General features: G+C 45.7%; 1 protein-coding gene and 1 pseudogene across 8 annotated transcripts in view; both read left to right on the forward strand.

The window, feature by feature from the left end:
• Positions 1-1,761: 1,761 nt before the first annotated feature.
• The window catches only part of NME6 (NME/NM23 nucleoside diphosphate kinase 6), a 43,886-nt gene continuing 20,320 nt past the window's right edge, over positions 1,762-25,327 (forward strand). For 2 of the 8 annotated variants that reach the window (XM_058442166.1, XM_058442167.1), the window contains exons 1-5: positions 2,199-2,791; positions 4,674-4,770; positions 6,364-6,466; positions 7,038-7,077; positions 7,966-8,126. In XM_058442166.1, coding sequence (XP_058298149.1) covers positions 4,681-4,770; positions 6,364-6,466; positions 7,038-7,077; positions 7,966-8,126 — 394 coding nt within the window. In that variant the 5' untranslated portion in view covers positions 2,199-2,791; positions 4,674-4,680. Of the gene's footprint in view, positions 1,951-2,198; positions 2,792-4,673; positions 4,771-6,363; positions 6,467-7,037; positions 7,078-7,965; positions 8,127-8,397; positions 9,266-9,811; positions 12,467-25,327 lie in introns of those variants that run through there. The other 6 variants (XM_058442164.1, XM_032161686.2, XM_058442165.1 and 3 more) reach the window with 6 other exon arrangements.
• On the forward strand, positions 11,859-12,451 carry LOC116473515 (rRNA-processing protein FCF1 homolog; annotated as a pseudogene).

Raw genomic sequence — 25,327 nt, forward strand, 5'->3', positions numbered from 1 at the left:
TCTGGAATTTGGTTTCACATAGGGTTCTTGTCTTCTGTTCAGCTGGTTTGCGGGGACTTCTGAAGTCCTGATGATCACACTGGGAAGGCAGACTCAGGGGTGGCGATGCTGGCTGTGGCCCTCATCTGCTGGGCCATGGTGGTTATTGTGTTGTTTCTTTCGCTGTGTCCTTGAACAGGGGCTTTACTGAGCCACCCATGTCCTCTGTCTGAGAGCTTTGCAACTTACAAGGACTGTTCTCTTCCTTCAGGGGCTGGGATGACTTGCTGATTTAAGCCCCTTTGTTGAGATACAGAGGTATAGTCATAATGACTGGGACTTGTGTTGCTCATCTTTGAGGAAGATTTGTTTGGCTTGCTGTTATCTACCATATCTCGTATTTAGAGTGGTTTGCTGGCTAACTCACTGGGTCCTTTGGCCTAATGCAGATTCAGTTGCTACAACTCCCTCTGTCGTAGGGAGAAGTAATGGGTTGTCATTTTTGGAGTCAGGGTTGGGGGCCTGGGGTTTGAGAATCAGAGGTCAGAATTCATGGGCTGAGGTTTAGGGATTTGAGGTTGTGATTAGGAGGTTAGAAGATAAACATCAAGGGCTCAGGATCTAGAGACCAGGTCTAGGACTAAAGTGTTATAAATTTAGGGACTAGGGCTTGGGTTAGGATTGGAACTGAGTATCAGAGGCGTTAAGGTTAGAGTAGGGGGTGGTGGTCAAGGGTCAAAACAAAAAGAGAATAGATGCAAGCGTCTCTGGAGAGACTGGAAAAACTTTCCTCAGAAGTTCCCAAAGGTGACTGGGTATCAGGAAACTATTGGGAAGTGGCTTCTTATTGCTGCAGAGAGAGAAGCCATGAGGAGTTGGGGACAAACCTTCCAAGAGAGCAATACCTGTGTAGGCAGACACTTAAGTCAGTTAAATGTGCAAGTAGGTCTTTAAATTGATGACAGTTATCGTTTATTTTCACTCTTCTCATTCTCAGTGATTTCCCTCAAAAAAACCCCCAAGAAACCAAAACACATTTTTTTTTTTTTACCATCTTTATTCAACCTGTCACCAAGTTTCTGGTCACACCTGCCACAGCTGACCCCCTATCCATTCTCCCTGTCCCCCTCCTCTCCATACATCGCAGTACACACCAGGAATACCCCCAGTTCTCATCTCCTCACCCTGGGCTGCTTCAATAGACTCCAGAGTAACCCAAACCACACCTTGCTGCCCAGATTCCTAATGACACGTGAAAGGCTGTTATGACTTGCTTTCCTCATGCCCTATGCACGCCTGGGCGCCAGCCAAGGATCCTCCTTCATCAACCCCCATATTAGCTACGATCCTTCATGCTCATGTATCGCTCCGAGCTCAAAAGACTTTGAAGGGCCTGTGCCTTCGCGATCGAGCACTTAAGTTCTTTGCCCTCCGCGTACTTTTGACAAATACTGGGCATCAACCATGTTCCAGGAACTACCCTAGGCAAAGAAAATAACTGGGCAAGGTTCCCGTCGGTGTCTCTGCTGGCGGGCATCGCCCCTGCCGGGCCGCCACCCTGAACGGGCCCGTCCGGTCCTCTGGGTTCCGCCACCCTGTGTAGCTATGTGCCAGCACCCGGCCCAGCACTCCCTCCCGCCGACGGCGCCCAGGCCGGCTTCCGAGGGGCGGTTCCCACAAGCGAGTTCCGGCGCCCAGGACGGCTTCATCCTCTCGTCCCGTCCGCGGCAAGTGCATAGGCCTGGGAAACCTCACACCTTGCCTCACCCCGCGGCGCAACCGGACGAGGACCCCGAGCAGGGCTGCCCAGCGAGCGCCTGAAGGACCCGCGAGGGCCGCAGGCTATCCAGCGTGGCGCCTGGTGGCCGGGGCTTGTGCCGAGAACCAGGTGAACCCGGAGTCGGACTTCCGCTGCACTGGGGCTCCGAATGACCCAGAATCTGGAGTGGGCTTAGGCCCCGGGTACGAGGGGTGAGGGCTGCGCGGTTGCAGGCCTAGAGAAGTAGGGGGCTGGGTCGAGAGTTGAGGCCGTGACCCGGGGGCTGGAGGGCGTGGCCACAGGGGTAGGGGCGCAGGTCCCGGCCACGCGTGGGTGGACCAGGGCTGGGCCGCCGCCCTCCAGGAAGCCGAGTGGTGTCCCCCTCGAGTGCTGGGGGGGCAGTGTACCGACAGCTTTACTTTTTTTTTTTTTTGGAGACGGAGTCTGGCTCTGTCGCCAGGCTGGAGTGCAGTGGCGCGATCTCGGCTCACTGCAGCCTCCGCCTCCAGAGTTCAAGCAGTGCTCCTGCCTCAGCCTCCCTAGTAACTGTGACTATAGGCGCGCGCCGTTACGCCTGGCTAATTTTTTTGTATTTTTAGTAGAGACGGGCTTTCACCTTGGTTGGCCAGGATGGTCTTGATCTCCTGACTTCGTGATCCGCCCGCCTCGGTCTTTCAAAGTGCTGGGATTACAGGCGTCAGACACCGCGCCCTGCCTAAAATTTTTAATTCTCTGATGGAGTCACCTTTAAGTCTAACAGGATTTTCGACTTGTCAGTTTGTTGTAAACCAAGAGTCAAGACAGCCACAACTTAGCTGCATTAGTAAAGGAACCATGTCCTCCCTACAGGCTGCGTGTTCTTGCCACGAGAACTCCTAGCAGCCTGGCCTTGGAATAGCTGGATGAGGTGCATTCGTTGGTTCATTCAGATACTGTTAAGAGCCAGCTGTGTGCTAGGTACTGCTTACACCTTCTGGTGGTGAAGACGGAACTGAAGGGAACTTGCAAGGAGCTGTGAGAAAGTATAACGGGAAGTGAGCTAAGATCACTAAGGTGAGCAGGAGGCAACCAGAGAAAGCACATTCAAGACTGCGAAAACTACTCACACAAAGGCTGTCAAGCCAGAAAGTCTTTGAAAACTGAAAGGCCCATGAGGTTGGAGCTAGAGAAACTTACAGAGTGTGGGGTTCCAGATGAGGCTAGAGAGGTACGTGGGGAACCACAAGATCATGCAGAGCCTGGGAGGCCGTGATAAGGATTTTGGTTTTTATTCTAAGAGCAGGGTGCCCTTTAAAGGGTTAAGGAGGGGAACCATATGATTAGATTTGCATGTTTGGTTCACTTTGGCTGCTGTGTGGAGATTGTAGAGGTTAGCAGGACAGAAACTGGGAGACCAAAGAGGAGGCTGTCAAGATGTCCAGAGGGGAATGATGATGTCTTAAAGTTCTGGTGGTAGCAGTTGAGGGTGGGAGAATGGTATGGGTTTTGAGATATATTAGGTAGGGAAAATTGCCAGAAGTTGGTGATCGTGGGATATGAAGAGTGAGGGAGGGGAGGTGTCATGGGTGTCTCTATAGACAGCTGCTGAAAATGACATGTTACCACCTGTGGCATTAGGGAGAGTGGGTTAGCTGATCTTGTACTGGTTAGATTGGGTGTGGCTTTATGGTTTGAGTGGAAAATCAGGTTGAAAGCTGTAGAAAGGACACGAATAGGAGAGACCATGGCAGTTTCTTTGCTTGGGCCAGATTCTAATACCACCTTTAACATGATTGACAGGTTTTAGGATAAGATAAATGAGAATGTTGTCTAGACTCTGTCCCTGCCTATGTTAATGGAAGCCTTCTCTGTATTTGTTGACAAATGAGAGATTTTATGTATATACACACATATATATTATACACACACACACACACACACACACACACGTAGTAGAGTCAGGGTCTTGCTTTGTTGCCCAGGTCAAACTCCTGGCCTCAAGTACTGATATTACAGGTGTGAGCCACTACATGTGGCCAAATGAGAGATAATATTGAGATAAGATTTTGAGACAAAGTCTTTACTCCTGCAGAGGTGATAAATTTCTCACGTATAACTCAGATTTCACAGTTGGAAAAGACCTCAAAATTCCCTTAGTCCAGTTTATAAAATGCTTTTGTGTCCATTATATCATTTCTACTATATTGAGCTCTTACACCATGCTAGACATTAGGAATACAAAGATGAACAGAAATAAGACTATATAGGTTTATTTAGTAAATAAAATTGATCAAGCACCTTTGTGTCAGGCACTGTTTCAGATGTTGGAGTTGCGTGTTGACAGGTCTTGCCACTGAGGACAGCTGAGTGTATTAACAGGTTTGATTTGGGCACAGGAGATCCTGATCTCTCCATCATATTAGAATAGAGATGGTGTTTATCCAGCAGACTTTTTGGTATCCTGGTAGCACCTCAGTTCCTGTCCATCAATCTTCCAATTCTAGATTTGATAGGAGAGCACTATGGGATGGAAGATTTTAAGAGATGAATTCATCATTATAAATAGGCCTTGTGGATAGGCTGTTTAGGAGTATAAATTGTAAATCCTCTGTAAAATACAAAAGGAAGTTAGGAAGGGATATTGGCAGAGACAGGTAGTATTTAAACTTCAGTTTCTTTTGAATGGGTAACTCCCTCATAGGCTTGCAGTTGCACTAGATTGTATACTCCACGGGGGAGCTTGAATGCTCCCTCTACCACTCCCCTCCCCTGATCCCATGAGCCCAAATGGGCAATTAAGTAAAATAATGTATATGGCCTTAAGATGAGACTGTCAGGTTCTTTATGAGTGTCAGGAGTGAGAGCACTCGTTGGCTTGCAAGGCTGCGTGGCTCCAATGTAGGGAAGGCCGGGAGTGCCGTCCTGAGGGGTTCCTAATACAGCTCTCTAATGGCAGGAGTGACATGGCCTCAATCTTGCGAAGCCCTCAGGCTCTCCAGCTCACTCTAGCCCTGATCAAGCCTGACGCAGTCGCCCATCCGCTGATTCTGGAGGTAAGAATGAATCCTAAGCCTCTACCGCATGCCCTGGGAATTGCCACTGCTTCAGGTGCCATTGGGCCATTTATGGTGACTGACAACACAGACTTGTGCTGGATGCTGTGGAGGCAAAGCTAGAAGCCATGAACTCTGACCTAAGGAGACTCAGAATCCATTGGAGACTTGAGGCAGACCTAAAATATAAGAAAGGACCCAAAGCAATAATAGAACCAAATCTCAAGACAGTGTATATTTGTTAGTTTCTATTGCTACATAACACATTACTCCAGACTTGAGAGCTCAAAACACTTATTTGTTATTTCACAGTTCAGTAGTTTAGAGGTCCAGTAGGCTTGGCTGAGTTGTTTGCTTAAGGTCTCACAAGGCCAAAGTCAAGGTATTGGCTGACCAGGCCCTTATCTGGAGGGTCTGGGGGAAGAATTCACTTCCAGACTCATTCAAGTTGTTGGCAGAGTTGATTTCTTATGATGGTAGGACTGAGGCTGCCATTTCCCTGTTGGCCTTCAGGCAGGAACTCCTTTCAGTTTCTAGAGACCACTCACATCCCTCATCACGTGGCCCAGTCTGTCTTCAAGACAGCTGCAGTGCATTGAATCCTTCTTATGCTTTGAATCTGACTTCTTCAGCCTCTAGCCAGAGAAAATGCCTGGCATTGAGAAGCCTTCACAATTCTAATCCCACAGGGCTCATGTGATTAATTAGGCCCACCTGGATAATCTCCCTTTTGATTACAGCAGAACCAACTGATTAGTAACTTTAATTATACCTCCAAAATCCCTATTGTTATGTTACGTAATGTAACATAATCATATTGCATCATATTCACAGTCCTGGAGATTAGGGTGGGAAATCTTGGTGGGGCTCGGGGTCATTTGCACATTCTGCGTACCATAGTTTAATAAATACTAACTGAGTAGCACTGCTAAGTAAGCCCACTATGGTGCAGAGGAAGATCCAAGCAATCAGGAATGGGGGCCTGGAAGTGGCAGGACTCAGCTGGGCCTCAAAGGAATGGTAAACTTTGGTTAGTGCCAGGAGAAGGACAGGTGTTGCACAGAAGGGAGACGCTGAGGCAGGAATGCATGTGATGGGTCTGAGGGCCGCAGGCAGCCTGCAATGGTGAGACTAGAGAATTGGTACAGAGCAAGGAAAGTATAACCTTGAGCACTGGGCTAAAGTGGTTGCACTTCATTCCTTCAATAACAGGAACTACTTAACACCTTCTGACCAGAGTGTGACATGTAAATTATAGAGTTTCTCATCTATCAAGTGTGATGGTTTGGAGGGAGTGAGAGAAACTCAAGGCAGGACCACTAACAAGACTTTTATAGTGGTCTGAGTGGTGGGTCCTGTGGTCTTGAGCTCAAGGGGTTACAGGTATGGAAGAGCAGAGACAGCGCATCCTATCCCCTTTCACCCAAGGCGCACACTCTGGCTGTGTGACTGAAGGTCTTGACCTCACCCCACCTCGTCTTCTCACCCTCGGGACAAACCCTCAAGTCCTGAGCAACAAGTGGTCCTCATGGTTTCTTTTGGTCAGTTTCAGTCTCCTGATTGATTTTTATTTTGGGGGTGGTCTTTATTCAGGCTGTTCATCAGCAGATTCTAAGCAACAAGTTCCTGATTGTACGAATGAGAGAACTACTGTGGAGAAAGGAAGATTGCCAGAGGTTTTACCGAGAGCATGAAGGTAGGATCAGTAGTCCTCTGAATGGAAGGTGCCTCAATCCCAAGAGGCCATAAGAGAGATTTTATCTGGAACACAATGGCAGGCTCTCTAACCTATCAACCGTGTACAGTTGCAGCCAGTTTTCTAAAATCTTGGTTTAAAACACACACTTTTCATGATTATCCATCTTTTTTTCCCAAGGAGGGTTCTACCTTGTAGTCCCAACCAGAAACTTAGTTTTATGTCTTGATAATATCAGTAGTTAACATATAGTGAATGAATGTTTACCGTCAGACATTGTCCTAATGCTCATTTTTTCATTCAGTTTTCCCAACAACCCTAAAAAGTAGGTGTTGTCATATCCCTCGTACACAGATTAGGAAGCCAAGTTTACGAGGTTAATGATTTACCCAAAACTACGCAGGTTTTAAGTGGCAGACCCTGGATTCAGACCCAGGTTTGTCAGACTCCAAGGTCCTTGTTCTTTTCTCTAAAACAATTTTTATTATTCTAGGTAAGGAGGTAGAAGTACAGAAAGTTGCCTTGGGCACCAGGATGAAGGTATCTTGATGAAGGTCCTCTCTCTTTGCAGGGCGTTTTTTCTATCAGCGGCTGGTGGAGTTCATGGCCAGGTACTTCTAATTTGGTTCCAGCATCTTTATCCACTGAGGCTAATCTCCCCTGCCCCTAAATGGATTTGTTCATTTCACTGCCATTCTTTAAAGTTGTAATCAGGCCAGGCACAGTGGTTCATGCCTGTAATCCCAGCACTTTGGGAGGCCGAGGCAGGTGGATCACTTGAGGTCAGGAATTTGAGACCAGCCTGGCCAACATGGTGTAACACCGTCTCTACTAAAAATACAAAAAATTAGCCCGGCATCGTGGCAGGTGCCTGTAATCCCAGCTCCTCGGGAGGCTGATGCAGGAGAATCGCTTGAACCCGGGAGGCGGAGGTTGAAGTGAGCCAAGATCTTGGCACTGCACTCTAGCCTGGGCAACAAGAGTGAAACTTCGTCTCAAAAAAACCAAAAAAAAAATACAAAAAAATTAGCCGGGCATGGTGGCGGGTGCCTGTAATCCCAACTACTTGGGAGGCTGAGGCAGGAGAATCACTTGAATTCAGGAAGCAGAGGTTGCAGTGAGCCGAGATTGCACCATTGTACTCTAGCCTGGGCAGCAGAGTGAGACTCTATCTCAAAAAATAAAGTTGTAATCAATGTCAAATCTGAAGAAACATGGGTTTGGGGCTGTCACTGAGCCGATGCTGACCTGTTAGGCACCTGTCCTGTGGTGGTTAGAAGAGTCCCGTTGAATGCTGCATAGCCACCCTGCTGATCTCTGCAGGCTTTGTGTACACCAGCAGGGGCCCTGCATCACCTATTTGAAGCAGCACTGGTACTCAGCTGGAAAGGCAGGAAAACTCTCAGAACGCAGAGTGTGTTTTTATTCAGGCCCTGCTCATAGCACACCTTTCTAGTCTAGATGGCCAGATTCTTTACATGTGCTTGTTTTGTTCACAGCGGGCCAATCCGAGCCTACATCCTTGCCCACAAGGATGCCATCCAGCTTTGGAGGACACTCATGGGACCCACCAGAGTCTTCCGAGCACGCCATGTGGCCCCAGATTCCATCCGTGGGAGTTTCGGCCTCACCGACACCCGCAACACCACCCATGGTTCAGGTGAGTCCCCTGTCCATAGCCATAGGATATTTTGGGGTTAGCGGGCAGGCTGTGTGGTAGAGTTGACAGCCAGGTCCCTCCAATGAGCTTTCTTCCATTTGTGTTTCTGGTCTTTGTAGCCATGTTGGCAGATGTGGCCTGTGGACTTTCTTTACATGCCCCAGGACCGAAGGGGCAGGCAGAGTAGAGGCTCAGGATTCTGAACCTGATTATGACTGCCTCTTGCTTCTACCATGTGAGAACCCCTTCTCTGTCTTATCTCCCTTTACAGACTCTGTAGTTTCAGCCAGCAGAGAGATTGCAGCCTTCTTCCCTGACTTCAGTGAACAGCGCTGGTATGAGGAGGAAGAGCCCCAGTTGCGCTGTGGCCCTGTGTGCTATAGCCCAGAGGGAGGTGTCCACTATGTAGCTGGAACAGGAGGCCTAGGACCAGCCTGATGCAGGTCTGTGAAGACCAGTGGCAGTGCCCAGACTTTTCTCCTAGATATCTAGTCTAAAACATTCTCCTAGGACCAGGGAAGCCTGGGCTTACAGTGCCATTTCTGCTGGGCACCACCACCTGCCTGAGGGCCTAGCTCACCACAGCACATCCTCCAGAATCTAGCTTTCTATCTACCTCTTCTCTGGAATGTTTATGGTGGTTCAGAAGAATGATGACTCCTCTTTGCTGAGAACTGTTCATCCTTCTTCAAGAAGAAACTTGCCAGGCCGGGCGCGGTGGCTCACGCCTATAATCCTAGCACTTTGGGAGGCCGAGGTGGGTGGATCACAAGGTCAGGAGTTCGAGACCAGCCTGACCAACATGGTGAGACCCCATCTCTACTAAAAATACAAAAATTAGCCAGGCATGGTGGTGCATGCCTGTAATCCTAGCTACTCAGAGGCTGAGGCAAGAGAATTGCTTGAACCCGGGAGGCAGCGGGTGCAGTGAGCCAAGATCGTGCCATTGCACTCCAACCTGGGCGACAGAGCGAGATTCTGTCTTAAAAAAAAAAAAAAAGAAGAAGCTTGTCTAATTGACTTGCCTAAAAAATGCAGTGACTCCAAACAACATTTGGCCTGTCTTCCTCAATAAAAGTCAGTGTTCTCCTGAACCCTTTATGCTGCCACATTTAGGGGAAACTTTTCAGGCTTCGTCATTCTGACTTCTCAGCAGCATTCAGTTATTGCTTCATTCTCCAGAAACACTCTCTTCTCTTGGATTTTCTGATCCCACACCGTTGGTTTTCTCCTTCTGTGTGTTTTTCTTCATCTCCTTTATCAGCTTATGCAAACATTTATTTTCATAAATTCTCTATTCAAGACCATACTGAAAAATGCAAAGATGGTTAAGACATGATTGGGTCCTCAAGTTGCTAATTATGGATTTGGGTAGTCAGCCAACTATAACATGTGGCAGAGATGGAGAAGTGCCCTAACAGAGGTATAAAGTGCTGTGGGAGAACAGAGGAAAGAAGGTTTCCTTTGGCTGGGTGAGGAGGTGAAGGAGATAGGGTGGAAAGGCTTTTTATAAAAGATGTAGCTGGCTTTGGAACTAAGCCTCAAGGTCAAATAGGGTATCCATAGGAGGGGTCTGGGGCACTAGACAGTCTGTTTATTTTCAGGAATATATTGGTCAGTTTTGTATGTGTGACCTAAGAAACCTGTGACACTTCTTATGACAGGTCTTGACTTTTCTTTCTCAGTACATGTGTATTTCTCTTTTTGGTGGCCTTGAAACCTTTGAGTTGAAAATTGCCTTCACCATCTACCACTTTCACTAATGGTACACCAGGAAATTTGGATCCACTGAACATAGAGAACAACTAGAAAAGCTGTGCAAAATATAAACAGCATCTATCTGAAAGCATCAGCTGGCAATATAGAACCAAAATTCAGGACACGAAGGAAACTCAGAGAAGTGAACCTGGGACTTAGAGCCACTTTTCCCATAAGGGCACCTGCTGATTCTGGAAGAGGCAGCTGAGAGGCTAAGAAGCTGAGTAGAACTTTCAACAACTTCTTGTGTTAGGGAGCCAGCTTCATGAATGCTGGCAGAAAACACAAGATTACTTGGGCAGAGACTACTGCTCAGGGCATAGCAGGCATTGTGTTAGCCTTGGTCTCCCTTGCCTTCCAAGTCCCACAGGGCAATACTGGCAGGCCCAGGAAAGTGTTACACACAGCAGGTTTGCATCATGGCTAAGGAACCACAATCTTAAGGAGATACTATCTCTGTCTTCTAAGGCCATTTGCTATACAAAAGTCCTTGAAATACCTGGGCACAGTGGCACGCCTATAATCCTAGCACTTTGGGAGGCTGAGGTGGGCGGATCACCTGAGGTTGGGAGTTCAATACCAGCCTGACCAACATGGAGAAACCCCATCTCTACTAAAAATACAAAAATTAGCCAAGCATGGTGGCGCATGCCTGTAATCCCAGCTACTCAGGAGGCTGAGGCAGGAGAATCGCTTGAACCTGGGAGGTGGAGGTTGCGGTAAGCCGAGATCATGCCATTGCACTCCAACCTGGGCAACGAGTGAAACTCCATCTCAATAAAAAAAAAAAAAAAATCCTTGAAATAGTCTGGAACAAAATCTGTCAACAAATCAGCCCACAAAATATCAACAAAATTGATATTTTGTTGCATTTAAAAAATTTAAATGGTGGTCAAAGGGTACAAAATCTCCGACAATTAAGACACCCACAAGAGACACAGAATTATCTCCCAATAAAATTGTCTCATAAAAACCTGGCTCCCACAAATATGGAAAGGGAGAAAACTAGAATAAACCCTATGGTGTCGAATTGGAGATATCAGTGTGAACTCGTGTATTTCAATCTACAGAGATGTAAATATGTTTTTGTATGTATGTAGGTACGTATAGTCCTTTGCACTGACATGAGAGCAATGACACTCCAATAGTAATGACCACACCCAGCACCCAGGTCCACCAAAAGACAAAGTGCTATGGACTGAATTATATCCCCCTAAAATTCATATGTTGAAGTCCTAACCCCCAATGTGATATTTGGAAATGGGACATTTGGGAGATAATTAAGTTTAGATGGCCAGGTGCGGTGGCTCATGCCTGTAATCCCAGCACTTTGGGAGGCCGAGGCAGGCGGATCACAAGGTCAGGAGATCAAGACCATCCTGGCTAACACGGTGAAACCCCATCTCTACTAAAAATACAAAAATTAGCCGGGCGTGGTGGCACGCACCCGTAGTCCCAGCTACTCGGGAGGCTGAGGCAGGAGAATCACTTGAACCCGGGAGGTGGAGTTTGCAATGAGCCGAGATAGCACCGCTGCACTCCAGCCTGGATGAAAGAGCGAGACTCTGTCTCAAAAAAAACAAAACAAAAAAAACTATTCCCTATAGCAAACCAATTGTAGCCTGGGCAACATAGTGAGACCTTGTCTCTATAACAAGTAAAAACAGGCTGGGCGCAGTGGCTCATGCCTGTAATTCCAACACTTTGGGAGGCTGAGGTGGGAGGATCACTTAAGTCCAGGAGTTTGAGACCAGCCTGGACAACATGGTGAGACCCCTGTGTCTACAAAAATAAAAATAAAAAAATCAGCTGAGTTTGGTGGTGCATGCTTGTGTCCCAGCTACTTGGGAGGCAAAGTGGGAGGATTGCTTGAGCCTGAGAGATTGAGGCTTCAGTGCAGTTTGAGCCCTGCACACACTCCAGCCTGGGTGACAGAGTGAGACCCTGTCTTAAAAAAATAAACAAGAGTATGACATGAGCATGGGAGAGCAAAAGAAAACAAGGAAGTCTGCGACCATGAAGCGCATGCTTAGTCTCTGATATCACAGGCTTAAAGAAAATGATAAAGACCTAAAAAGAAAAGAAATATCCCAGCATGCTGAAGGAAAGAAAAGTTCCCCAATACCCTTCCTGCTAATTTTTCCAGTATATTACACAGCTGGGTCCACCTTACCACATCCTGTTTGATTCCAACATTACCAACTTTTCCATTGGAGCCAAATGAGACGTACTGCAATCAGTGATGAACTGTCTATATGCCAAGTGTATCCCTTGTATAACTGATTGTGTAATGGCCAAAACTGAGAAATTGGGGCGAAGTATCAAGTGGCTTAAGGGATTGCCAAGGATCCAAAATTTGAACGATTACCAAATTACCATGCACAGGAAGGAATCTATGCAGATGACTGCTTAGCACAGAGAGTAACTCAGCATAAGTGGCGTAGCCACGAACCTGGGACCTTAAAAGAAGAATCCTAAGATTCTTGGAGTTCCTATCGTGTACATTTCTAACCATAGATATAACATGGGGACTGATGTCAGATGATTATGGAGCCCCTCGGTTCTAATTCTTGCCGAAGTTCCTCTGCCTTTCTTCCACCAACTTTCTCTTGTTGCCAGTTCATTAAACATGGAATAGAATGTTATTCTGTTCAACTCATTTGCCCTATTATCAGCTGAGTATGGTTAAACACACTCAATTTTTCATGCCTGTTTTGAAATTGATATTTTGTTGCATTTAAAAAATTTAAATAACGGTCAAAGGGTACAAAATCTCTGACAGGAAGAATACATTTTATAATTTTTCTGAGTTCTGTTGCACAGTGTGGTGAATATAGTTAGTAGAGTATTATACATTTCAAAATTGCTAAGACTAAATTTCAAATGTTCTCACTTCAAAATGCTAAGTATTTGAAGTGATGGAGATGTTAACTAGCTTGATTTAATTATTCCACATTGTATCCACAGATTATGACATCATTTTGTAACCCATAAATTTATTTATTTATTTATTTATTTATTTATTTATTTATTTATTTATTTATTTATTTCTTTGAGACGAAGTCTCTCTTGTCCCCAGGCTGGAGTGCGATGGCACAATCTTGGCTCACTGCAGCCTCCACCTCTCGGATTCAAGCGATTCTCCTGCCTCAGCCTCCCGCGTAGCTGGAATTACAGGCGCCTGCCACCACACCTAGCTAATTTTTGTATTTTTAGTAGAGACGGGGTTTCACCGTGTTGGCCAGGCTGGTCTCAAACTCCTGACCTCAGGTGATCCACCTGCCTCGGCCTCGCAAAGTGCTGGGATTACAGGTGTGAGCCACCCCACCTGGCTATAAACCCATAAATTTATACAATTATAAGTTGTCATTTACAGTAAGAAATAATTTGTTGCATCTTTTTAGAAAAATAAAATAATTTTTTACATCTGTGTAGTTCAGGTAAAAAAAATTTTTTTTTAATTTTAATAAAATAAAATTTAAAACAAAATAAAAATGGTGGCACATGCCTGTAGTCCCAGCTACTTGGAAGGCTGAGGCAGGAGGATCACTTGAGCCTGGAAAGTGGAGGCTGCAGTGAGCCGTGATTGTGCCACTGCTCTCCAGCCTGGGTGACAGCGAGATCCTGTCTCAAAAAAAAAAAAAATCCATTGTATTTGTTTCTAGTTTACTCTTACATTTCTTTTTGAAAAAATGTGTTTCCCCTTCCTCCTCACACAAAAGATAGCATACTTCATGATACTCCTTTGCATTTTGTCTTTTTTTAACCCTGAAATATAATCTAGAAGTCACTTCATATAAGCTCATAACGGTCTTCTTTATTCTGTGTTTTACAGCTGTGTAATACTCCATGTGTGGGCATACCATAATCTGTTCAATAACAGGCATTTAAATAGTCTCCAAAATTTTGCTATTATAATTAATGTCACATTGAACAATCGTGAACATGTGTTGGTTTTCCTCCTCTCTTTAGCTGTGCACACTAGTTACCTATTGCTACAGTATTGCTGTGTAGCCACTCCAAAATTTAGACTTAATCATCTTTTCTCACAGGTTTTCAGATGAAGACTAGGTGTGGGGCATCTGTGAGCTCAGGCGAGAGCAGTAAGGGAGGAGCAGCCAGGAGAGAAGAGGGAGGGAAACACCGAGTCTTGCACCCACATCTGAAATCGTTCTCAGGTGTGTCTGCTGCTCTCCACATCCACTGCTCCATCCTGGCCCAAGCGACCTTCATCTCTTGCTGGATCTCAGGCCTCCCAACTTGTCTCTTCCACTCTCACCATCCACCCCCTCCTTCAATCCACCTTTCCACACACATTAAAAAAGTATTATTTTTTAGGCCAGGTGTGGTGGCTCACGCCTGTAATCCCAGCACTTTGGGAGGCCGAGGTGGGCAGGGCAGATCACCTGAGGTCGGGAGTTCGAGACCAGCCTGACCAACATGGTGAAACCCTGTCTCTACTAAAAATACAAAATTAGCTGGGCATGGTGGTGCCTGCCTATAATCCCAGCTACTTGGGAGGCTGAGGCAGAAGAATCGCTTGAACCCAGGAGATGGAGTTTGCGGTGAGCTGAGATCACGCCATTCTACTCCAGCCTGGGCAACAAGAGCAAAACTCCGTCTCAAAAAAAAAAATTATTTTAAAATGTCCATCTTTTCAGGTCACCCCCATTTAAAACTCTCCACTGCACACTGAATAAAGACCAGCACTCCCCCACAGCACTCTTCAGTATCCTCTCTCACCACTCACCCACTCCTAGTCCTGGAGCTTGATGGACATTCTCTACCTGCTAGGGTCTTTACCCATGAGGTCCCTCTACTTCCTGCCTGGCTCATTCCTGTTTCTCCTTCAGGTCCCAACTTAAATGTACTTTTCATAGGAAGGCCTTCCTACATCCTGCAATCCAGCTAGGTTCTCCTAGTTCTTTACTCTGTCATGCAGCGTATCATGCTCTTCATAACATGTACCACCATTGTAATTAAGTCATGATTCCTATCTTTTTTTTTTTTTTTAAAGACTAGTCAAGTGCAGCAGTGAGAAAGGGGAAAGAGTAGAACAAGGCGTTCAACCTCTAACTAACTGTGAACAATTGAGATAACTCACTACCTTCAGACCAGCCTCATAGCTTATTTGTTTAAAATCTGGCTTTCTGCCGGGAGAACAAATTTCATTAGCGCAAAGGCTGTTTTATTCATGCCTGTATCCCTGTCACCCAGCACAGTACCAGGTGTATTGTTCCTTTATTAATGGTAATGAATAGTATCCATACTCTAATCTTTAACATTATTAGAATTCCTCCATCTCTAAATTCTTTTTTTTTTTTTTTTTTTTTTTTGAGACAGGGTCTCACTCTGTCACCTAGGCTGGAATGCAGTGGCGTGATCTTGGCTCACTGCCACCTCCCGGACTCAGGTGATCTTCCCACCTGAGCCTCCCAAGTAGCTGGGACTACAGGCATGCTCCATTATGCTGGACAAATTTTTGTATTTTTTGTAGAGATGGGGTTTTGCCATGTTGCCCAGGCTAGTCTTGAACTCCTGGGCTCAAGCGATTCACCCATCTCAGCCTCTGAAAGTGCTAGGATTACAGGCATGAGCCACCACACTCTTACTTTTAAGCTAAAAAAGAAAATCTTAAATCAGTAAGTCTTACTCTTAAGTCATAGTCCCTTCTACATCCCACTCTTAGGTCTCTCACGTCTTCCTAGACTGTCCACTCCTCCACTTTCCTAGATATATTCATGTATTCTCCCTTCTCTTCAAACCTCCAACACCTCCTCCCCCTTCCTCACTCTCCAGCTGTTAACCTTACGTCCTATTTCAGGAAAGTAACAAAAACAGCCAGAAGAGAAACTTTTCAGACTCCCAAGACCACACTGAGCCACCTTTCTGCATCTGTGCTTATGTACTCTGCTTCCTTCTTGTTAGGATGAACAATGGGCAAACCTTCCAAGTTCCTATTTAAAGTTACCCAATCTGTGCAGAAGATCCTGTCTTCTCCCACCTACTCAAGGCAGTACTCTGGCAATTATTTCCTGTCTTTCTTGGATCATCAAGAGACAGATCTTACAAACATGCTGTATTTTCTCTTATTTATTTATGGATTTTTTTTTTTTCTTGAGACAGAGTCTTACTCTGTCCTCCAGGCTGGAGTGCAGTGGTACAAGCTCAGCTCACTGCAACCTCTGCCTCCTGGGCCCAAGTGAACCTCCTGCCTCAGCCTCCTGAGTACCTGGAATTACAGGTGCGTGCCACCAAGCCTGGCTAATTTTTTTATTTTTTGTAGAGCCAGGCTTTCACCATGTTCCCCAGGCTGGTCTCGAATTCCTGAGCTCAAGTGATCCACCTGCCTCAGCTTTCCACCCAAAGTGCTGGGATTACAGGTGTGAGCCACTGCGCCTGGCCCACAGTCTACATTTGAGGCTCGTGTTCAAGGTTGAGTTACAAGGCCCAAAGTCCACTTCCAAAGTCCAGGCTCAGGCACAGGAGTCCAAGGTCTAATTCTAGGTCCACTTCTAGGTCTTAAATCATCCCAAGGCCCAGATTAAACCCATGTCTGAAGTCCAAGGTTAAATATCCAGTACCAGGTCAAGTATCAGCTCTAAGATCCAGATCTAAGTTCTAAGTCCAAGGTTATGCATAATTCATTCTGAGTTATAGGACTGAGGACCAGGAATTAGGTTCAACTCTAAGGTCTGATGGTCACGTCTAAGGTCCAAATCCATGACTGAAGCCTAGGTCCAAGGAATACAGGAGCAAAGGAAAATTTCATTACCAAAATTTGCAAGTTGAGGTCCAAATCTTATCCCTGGGTCCAGATCTGGGTCCAAGGCAAAGGCCCAAATCCAGGTACAATTTCCATGTTTAAGGTATAAGATCCATGGCCCAATAAAAAGCAAGGTCTGAGATCCAGGTCCAAGATCCAGGTAGAGATTGAATTTCCAATTATAATGTCAAATACAAGAAATAAAGGTCACCTCCATGTTTAAATTTCAGATCCAAGGTCCAAGATGCAGTTCCAAAGACTTGTTGGTCCATGTGCAAGGACCAAGTCCATGTTCCAAATCAAATCAAGGCCTGCATCTAGGTCCAACATCCAAGACCAGGTCCAGATCCAGATCCAAAGATGAGGTCCACAGCCATGGACAAATTCTAGTCCAAGGTCCAAGTCCAAAGTCCAAGTCAATTTACAAGGTCCAGATCATGGTCCTAAGTCCAAGATACACATGGAGGTCCAAGTCCCATGTCCAAGACCCAAGAATTATTCAGATCCATTTCATGATCAAGGTTCAGGTCTAAGGTGAGTTCCAAAATGCAGAACAAATCCAAGTCAGAGGTTTAGTTCCAAGGTGCAAGTTCAAAGTTCATATCCACACACAAAGTCCAACATCAAAGCCAAAGATCCAGGTTCAGGTCCAGGGGCAGGAGCCCTGATCTTGGACTTCCCAGTTCCAGAACTGTGAGAAAAGAAATTTCTGCTGGGTACAGTGGCACATGCCTGGAGTCCCAGCTACTCAGGAGGCTGAGATGAGATGATTGCTTGAGCCCTGCCTGGAGTTTAAGGCCAGCTTGAGTAACATAGCAAGACCCCGTCTTTTAAAAAAAAAAAAAAAAAAATGAAAGAATTTCTGTTGTTCTTTGTAAATTACCCAGTTTCAGGTATTTTGTTACAGCAGCACCCCAGTAGAGTATTTTGTTAGTCTTACCCCCTGACCCCAGGAAGTGTAGACCACAGCCACAGCACCATAGCCAAAGCACACCATTGCTGTTTTATAAGAGTGACTGTAATATTAGACTAGCAGAAAGGGAAACTTTTGAGTCATCAAATCCCCTAATAAAATAGGTTCTTTAGGCTGGGTGCCATGGCTCACACCTGTAAACCCAGTGCTTTGGGAGGCTGAAGCAAAAGGACACTCAAGGCCAGCAGTTTGAGATCAACCTGGGCAACATAGTGAGACCCTGTCTCTACTAAAAAAAAAAAAAAAAAAAAAAAAAATTAGCCAGGTGTAGTGGTGTATACCTGTAGTCCTAGCTACTCAGGAGGCTGAAGTAGGAGGATTGCTTGAGCCCAGGAGTTTTAGGCTATAGTGAGCTATGATCATGCCCCTGCACTCTGGGTGACAGAGCGAAACCCTATTTCTAAAAAATTAAAATACAATAGGCCCTTGACAGCTAAGATGGAAAGCCCAGCTCAATAGCGTGCACAGCTACAACATGGGATTAGAGGCCCAGGATTGCCTGAGTCTCTCAGAGTGAGTGAGAAGCCTGGAACTAAGGAGAATTTCCAAAGGGGCAGGGGGCAGGGTAAGGCAGGGAGGGTGTGCAGCTCAAGAGAGCTGGGGCTGGAGGCTTGAGTCAAACCAAGAATGATTAAAATTGAGAAATTCCAACAGTTCCCCCACCCCCAAAAGTAGAGGCCAGAATTCTCATGCAATTGAGTCAGAGAATTCTGGCATTGGGAGTGAGAAGGGTAAGATATAATCTCTCTGAAAAGCATTTCAGTCATTTATAAACCTCTGTGATTCAAAGTTTTCTCATTATAAATGGGGATGTCAGTCTCTTCCTAAGGCTTCACACTTCTTATTTTAGGTCCTGGGAGAGAAGATAGTTCCTCCCATCCCTCTTAGAGCATTTTACAGAAGCAGGTAGTTTGGGTTGGTTTGTCTTCTGGTTAGCCATTGAAGATTTGTACTCATGGGCCTGGGAACTGTGGACCAAGACGGGAATTTTAGGTTTCCTGTAGGTTTGCCTGTCCCTACAAAGGTAATACAGATGCTCCTCGGCTTAACAATGAGGTTACATCTGGATAAACCCATCTTAAATTGAAAATACTGTAAGACAAAAATGCATTTAATACACCTAACCTACTGCACATCATAGCTTAGCCTCACCTACCTAAACGTGCTTAGAACACTTACATTAGGCCAGGCACGGTGGCTCATGCCTATAATCCCAGCACTTTGGGAGGCTGAGATGGGCAGATCACTTGAGGCCAGGAGTTTGAGACCAGCCTGGGCAAAATGGTGAAACCCTGTCTCTACCAAAAAAAAAAAAAAAAAAAAAAAAAAAATATATATATATATATTAGCTGGGTGTGGTGGCACGTTCCTGTAGTCCCAGCTACTTGGGAGGCTGAGGTGGGAGGATTGCTTCAGCCCTGGAGAAGGTTGCAGTGAGCCAAGATTGTACCACTGCCCTCCAGCCTGAGTGACAGAGTGAGACACTGCCACAAAAGCAAACAAACAAACAAAACACTAGTCTATGGTTGGGCAAAATTATCGGGCAGCACAGTGAACTGTAGCGTCCATCGTTTACCCTTGTAGCGTGTGGCTGCCTGGGAGCTATGGCTCACTGCCGCTGCCCAGCATCATGAGAGTATCATATTGCATGTTGCTAGCCTGGGAAAAGATCAAAATTCAAAATTCTAAGTACAGTTTCTACTGAGTGCATATAATTTTCATACCATCATAAAGTCGAAAAATGGAAGTCAAACCATTGTAAGTGGGGGACTTTCTGTGCTATGGATGACTGGGTGGTAACCGGGTCTCTGGCAGTGCAACCACAGTTGAGTGGCTTTTTTTTCTCTCCCGAAATAACATCTCTTCCCAGACACTAGACATGTTTTTCCTACATAGTCTCAATCCGGGACGTTCATATCTTATCCGTGGCTCCGACCCCCAACTCTTTCCCATCTTTGGATGTTCCAGGTGGGGTTTCCCTACAAATTTCCAATGTAAAGAAACCTCACCCACAAATTTTAGATGATCCTATAAGTGAAAAAATTGCAAGAAAATGGAGAACTTGGATTTAAGGAAACAAAGACAAAGAGTATAGACTGTTAAGTTTGATTGTGACTTAAGGAGAAATATATCAAGTTGAGGGAAATTTGCAGCTTATGGACATTTTGAAGGACTGGTAAAATATAAATTGATTTATAGGCTCTAGTTCTTTGCCAAAAGAGAGGAACAGAGGATACAGGAGAGTAAGAAGACAACTGAGATTATGAGTTCCCACAGAATATAAATTTGAAAGGGAACCCTCCCAACACAAATTATAATTCAGGCAAGAGCTCTTCCTCTGGTTTAGTGGTCCCAGGAGTCACAGGCTTACACTTTGTCTCAATAGCTCTTGTGTCTATGTGATATGGTTTGGCTGTGTCCCCACCCAAATCTCATCTTGAATTGTAGCTCCCATAATTCCTACATGTTGTGGGAGGGACCTGGTGGGAGGTAATTGAATCTTGGGTTGGGTCTTTTCCTGTGCTATTCTTGTGACAGTAAGTAAGTCTCATAAGACCTGATGGTTTTATAAACGGAAGTTCCCCTACACAAGCTCTCTTGCCTGCTACCATGTAAGACATGACTTTGCTCCTCATTTGCCTTCAGCCATGATTGTGAGGCCTCCCCAGCCATGTGAACTGTGAGTCAGTTCAACTTCTTTTCTTTATAAATTGCCCAGTCTCGGGTATGCTTTACTAGCAGCATGAGAACAGACTACTACACCACGCTTCAGGGCCTCCCAAAAGCAGAGCATGAGATGGCGACTTGTGTGCAAGTAGTTTATTTTAGGAAGGGATCTCAGAAAACAGGCATCGGGACACTAAGAGAGTAAAAGAAAGGAGACGGGAAGGCCATCCCAAGCATAGGGTATTGAGCTGGTTACCACTGTGGACAATGGGCTTCAATCTAGTTGGTGGTCGTCTGTCTCCCACCAAAGCCTAGGAGGCTGGTTGTTTGTCCATTGGTTTCATCATCCATTGTCAGTGATTTGCCAGGGAGACCTAACCCGTTTGCAGTCCCAGACTTGCATACTGCCAGAAAGCCTGAGGGGCTCTTGCAGGCTTCCCACACTGCAGCAGAGAAGCTCCTAGAAGCAGCATGAGAGAAACGGTGAGGTCTTTGATTTCACCTGAGTGCAGCTATGGTCAGGGTAGGAATGTGGGCCAAGAGGACGTGAGATGGGGCATAAAAGTTGTTCAGTGCCATCCTCCCCTGCCTGTGTTTGGGTCTGCCCATGCGCCAGCTCTGCATGTAGCTCAGCATATCACAGAGTCAGGCAAGAACCTGGTGAGCTGCGATCTCTACTTAAGACTCAATATAAGTGGATTAGTGGAAAAGATAACATTTCCCACCATTACAACTGGGCCTGAAGCCATAATTGATTCTCATTACCTCCCTCCTTTATCAACCATATTGTAATTCCTGCCCCCAGAGCCAACCTTTACAGGTCGAAGATGCTTACCTACTGGGAAACAGACTTTCACTTCCAAGAGGTCAGATCCCTTAGCTGACTTACCCTGATAGAGAGCTGTGATTGCTGCAAGTGCCCACTGATGGTTATGCCTGGGTATGGAAGCATTCAAAGAACCTCCTGGGTTCAGATATACTTGAGTAGCAACATCACCAATGCATGATAATCAGGGTCAATAACCTACATAAGTATAATGGCTCCTCCCTTTTCCTGCCAGCCTACCATCATGGGAAAGCCAGAATGACTAAGTTAATAACATTAGTTTAGCAGATACTTCCTGTGCTCTTTGGTAGAAACATCTCCCCACTCTGTCCCCACTAACAAGGAATTCTAAGCTGGAAGGATCCAATGTTCCAGGGATAACAAGTACAAATGTTTACCAGGTACTATTTCTGCAGTGCTTTATCATAGAGGTTTCCAGCTTGGAAAATGTCAATAGGCCACGTTGGAATCCTCACATGAGAGGTCCCTGGAGAGAGGTCTGGTGTAGCAGACACCTAAATCTTGCTTGTATCAGAATTCGATTTTTTTTTTTTTTTTTTGAGACGGAGTCTTGCTCTGTCGCCAAGGCTGGAGTGCAGTGGTGTGATCTCGGCTCACTGCAACCTCTGCCTCCTGAGTAGTGATTCTCCTGCCTCAGCCTCCTGAGTAGCTGGGATTACAGGTGCCAGCCACCTCACCTGGCTAATTTTTGTATTTTTAGTAGAGATAGGGTTTCACCATGTTGGCCAGGCTGGTCTCGAACTCCTGATCTCAGGTGATCCACCCACCTCACCCTCCCAAAGTGCTGGGATTACAGGTGTGAGCCACCACGCCCAGCCAGAATTAGTCAGATTTTAGGAGACCAGAGGAATTTGAAGAACCAGGCTGCCTGGGGGCAAGGAATTGAATAGAACAACCCCTCAGGCCCAGACTCCAGATGTTTCCAGAATCCCAGGCTAAAGCCAAGTACCATTACTTATTAGCTGTGTGAACATGGCCAAGTTATCTACATTTGTTTTTATTTGCTCATCTATAAGATAGGCATGCTATTGTTACCAACATCATAATTTGGTAGTCTCTCTTCTTTGCTTGGGAACAGATCAGCTGGTAGAGATGGGGTTTCACTATGTTGGCCAGGCTGGTCTCAAACTCCTGACCTCAAGTGATCCGCCCACCTTGGCCTCCCAAAGTGCTGGGATTACAGATTTGAGCCAGTGTGCCCAGCCAAGTGGGGCTTTTGAGCCAATCCAGAGTCCTGTTGTGGCTCCCACTGCAGACTGTATTAACGGTTCACGGATGTTTTACATATGCTTGTACTGAGAATGCTCACGTGTGTCACAGGATTCTCCCTTTCAGGGTTTTTCACATAAAGAGAAGTGATCTCAGTTCCCTTCTGGCCGGCTCAACAGAAACAATATAGACTCCCAGGAGAAGGAGAAATCATAGCTTTAATGACTTAATGACTGTCAAAGACCTAATTGGACAAGGTTAATGAGGCAGAAAGCAAAAAGCCTGGATTGGGAGCTGGGCTTCAAGGACTGGTTCATCTTCCAAAGGTAGGTTTGGTAGTGAAAAAAAAAAAAAATTCCAAGCTGTTATGCAACTACTATCTGCCAGACACAAAACTAGCTTCCATATGATTATTATTTCCTATAAGAGAATAACTTCCAACATTTAAAAATGTTTATTTATACCCATATGAAATGACATAAGAAGGTTAGATGTATTTGTTTTAACAAATTTGTAATTTACTACTAAATAGTAAATTCATTTTCTATTCATTTGTGTACATTTTACTTAAAATTACATAAAACACTTACTAAGATTAAAGAAACAAAAATTTTTCTTTGAGACAGAGTCTTGCTTTGTCACCCAGGCTGGAGTGCAGTGGTGCAATCTTGGCTCACGGCAACCTCTGCCTCTTAAGTTCAAGCGATTCTCATGCCTCAGCCTCCAAGTATCTGGGATTACAGGCATGTGCACCACACCCAGCTAATTTTTAGTAGAGACTAAATGTTGCTTAACCTTGGCCAGGCTGGTCTCAAACTCCTGACCTCAAGTAATCTGCCAGCCTCAGCCTCCCAAAGTGCTGGGATTACAGATGTGAGCCACTGTGTCTGGCCCAGATATACCAGATTTTTTAAATCTTCAGTATAGATTCAGCTTGAGAACAAGAGGTAATATAGAAATCCATAAAAGCTTGGATATTTCAAAAGACAGATACCTCTTCCTGGTATCTATTAGAACATTTCACAGAAGTTCTCACTTGTCAGCCTCCCACCACACAAAATTCTCCCCCATGGAATTGGAATCTCCAAGTTCAAACCCTCATCTAAGCATCTCCCTCCCACGCATTCATCATTCCACAACCTCTCCTTTGGGCTTACCCTTCTTAATCAAACATGGCCCTGGGGAATCAGGGCCCTTGAATCACCCGAGTTAGGGTGAACAGTGGGATTCATTTCCCCCATTGGCGAGCAGCCCCGGATTCCTAATCTGAGCCCAGCGTTATCTCAGTTCCCCAGGAGCTATGCAGGATTCACAAGTCCTGAGTTCTACGGTTCTGAGAGCCCATGATCCCTTGAAGACTCATTATAAATGCCCAAGTTTCACTCCACCCTTGCCTGTTCCTTTCCTGGAGAGGTTTACCATAGGGCCCAGCATCTGAATCACAGGAGCCAGTTGTGGAGATCTTGATTCTCACCTCACTCCAAGGCCTAAAAAGAGGAATTCCTGAGGCCAGGACATGAAGGGACCCCTCAAGATGGGAAAGGAGCGTTAATAAGGCAGGGGAGAGAAGAGAGTGATGTTGGAAAGGAACAGCTGCGGAAAACCAAGACCCCTGGGATTGCACTGAGCGAGCACTCCTGCAAAGGCTTATGGGAAAGTGGCCCCTAAATGGAGACCACTAAGATGCTAAAACTGGCAAAGTGAGGTGGAGCCATTCCTCAGAGAGGGAGAAGGTAGGGGATCAGTGACAGCTGGAACCGATCTTGGGAGGTCCTATCCTCATTCCCCAAATGTTGGGCAAGCAGCAGAGGTCACAAGTAGCCCCTTCAGAGCCCTCTGTGGCTCCTCCCAAAGCACTCTTCCCCACCATCCTACCCTGCAGGCACCACTTCAATAAAATTTGGGAAACAAAGGGAGAATTCAGTGCTGAAGAACAAGTCCACAGGGAGGGATAAAGAGCAGTCCCTAGGTGTGTGCTGAGAGAGAAGCTGCACTGAAGGACAAAGCTCAAGGAAAGGGGATGAAGGATTTGGAAGGCCAAATACAACAACCGAAAAATGGGCAGAGCCAGGGAACCTTAGGGGTAGGGTTGAAGGATGAGGTTGACAGGGAGACAGCCTGCCTTGATCTCAGTTTGACTTACTGGGCCTTGCAGTCATTTGAATGAGGCCCCCTATCATCCTTCAGAAATGAGCTGTCAGCCCCTACACCAGAGACTCAGCTACTCCTTTCTCCACCCCTCCTTCCTCTGCAACCCTTTATTGCAAAGATCTCACAACACCTCGAGCTTGTTACTGCACAGATGAGGCCATTACAGCCCTGATTTCATCCTCTTTTCGAAGAGACAAAGGAAGGGGTGATTCTTGGCTAGAAGGCACCCAAAGCCATCTGCCCTGGCCTGGACAGAGGTCCCCTCTGCATCGTGTTGGATATAAAATGCTCTAGGAATAAATGCTTGGTGCCATGAAGTAAAACCAGCACTCAGGCAAATTATTTCAGCAAGGCAATTTACTTCTGCAAAAGGGTGCCACTTGTGTCAATCAAGATCACAAGAGCACACAGAACAAAGGAGACCAGGGGGTTTTTATCTTTAATGCAGTCCCTAACTCTGTGTCCCTCCCTCATGGGCTGTGACCGGACCGCACAATCTGAGCTGACCCGATTGGCTACTTGTACATATTTTCCCAAATATAAAAGGGGAGGGGGACATGAGGTACAGAGGTGGAGCATGTGAGATGTGCAGTTTCAGGGAAACAAAGGATACAGGTAACCAAGGGAACAGATGTGAGTTATTGATTAGAGCTAATGGGAAGGGGGGTAGGCTGTTTACAGTAACTAGGGGCAAGGAAGAACAAGAAATTTGAGTTTGAGAACAAGGATAAGGAATTTAATAGGCTAAACCCTTTGAAGAGAAACTCAGAAAGATTTATTGCATCTTACAATTCCTCCCTTTTAATTTTCTTACGATCCTTTCTCTTCAA

The sequence above is a fragment of the Hylobates moloch genome, unplaced genomic scaffold, assembly GCF_009828535.3.
Source record: "Hylobates moloch isolate HMO894 unplaced genomic scaffold, HMol_V3 SCAFFOLD_8, whole genome shotgun sequence".
Classification (NCBI taxonomy): domain Eukaryota; kingdom Metazoa; phylum Chordata; class Mammalia; order Primates; family Hylobatidae; genus Hylobates; species Hylobates moloch.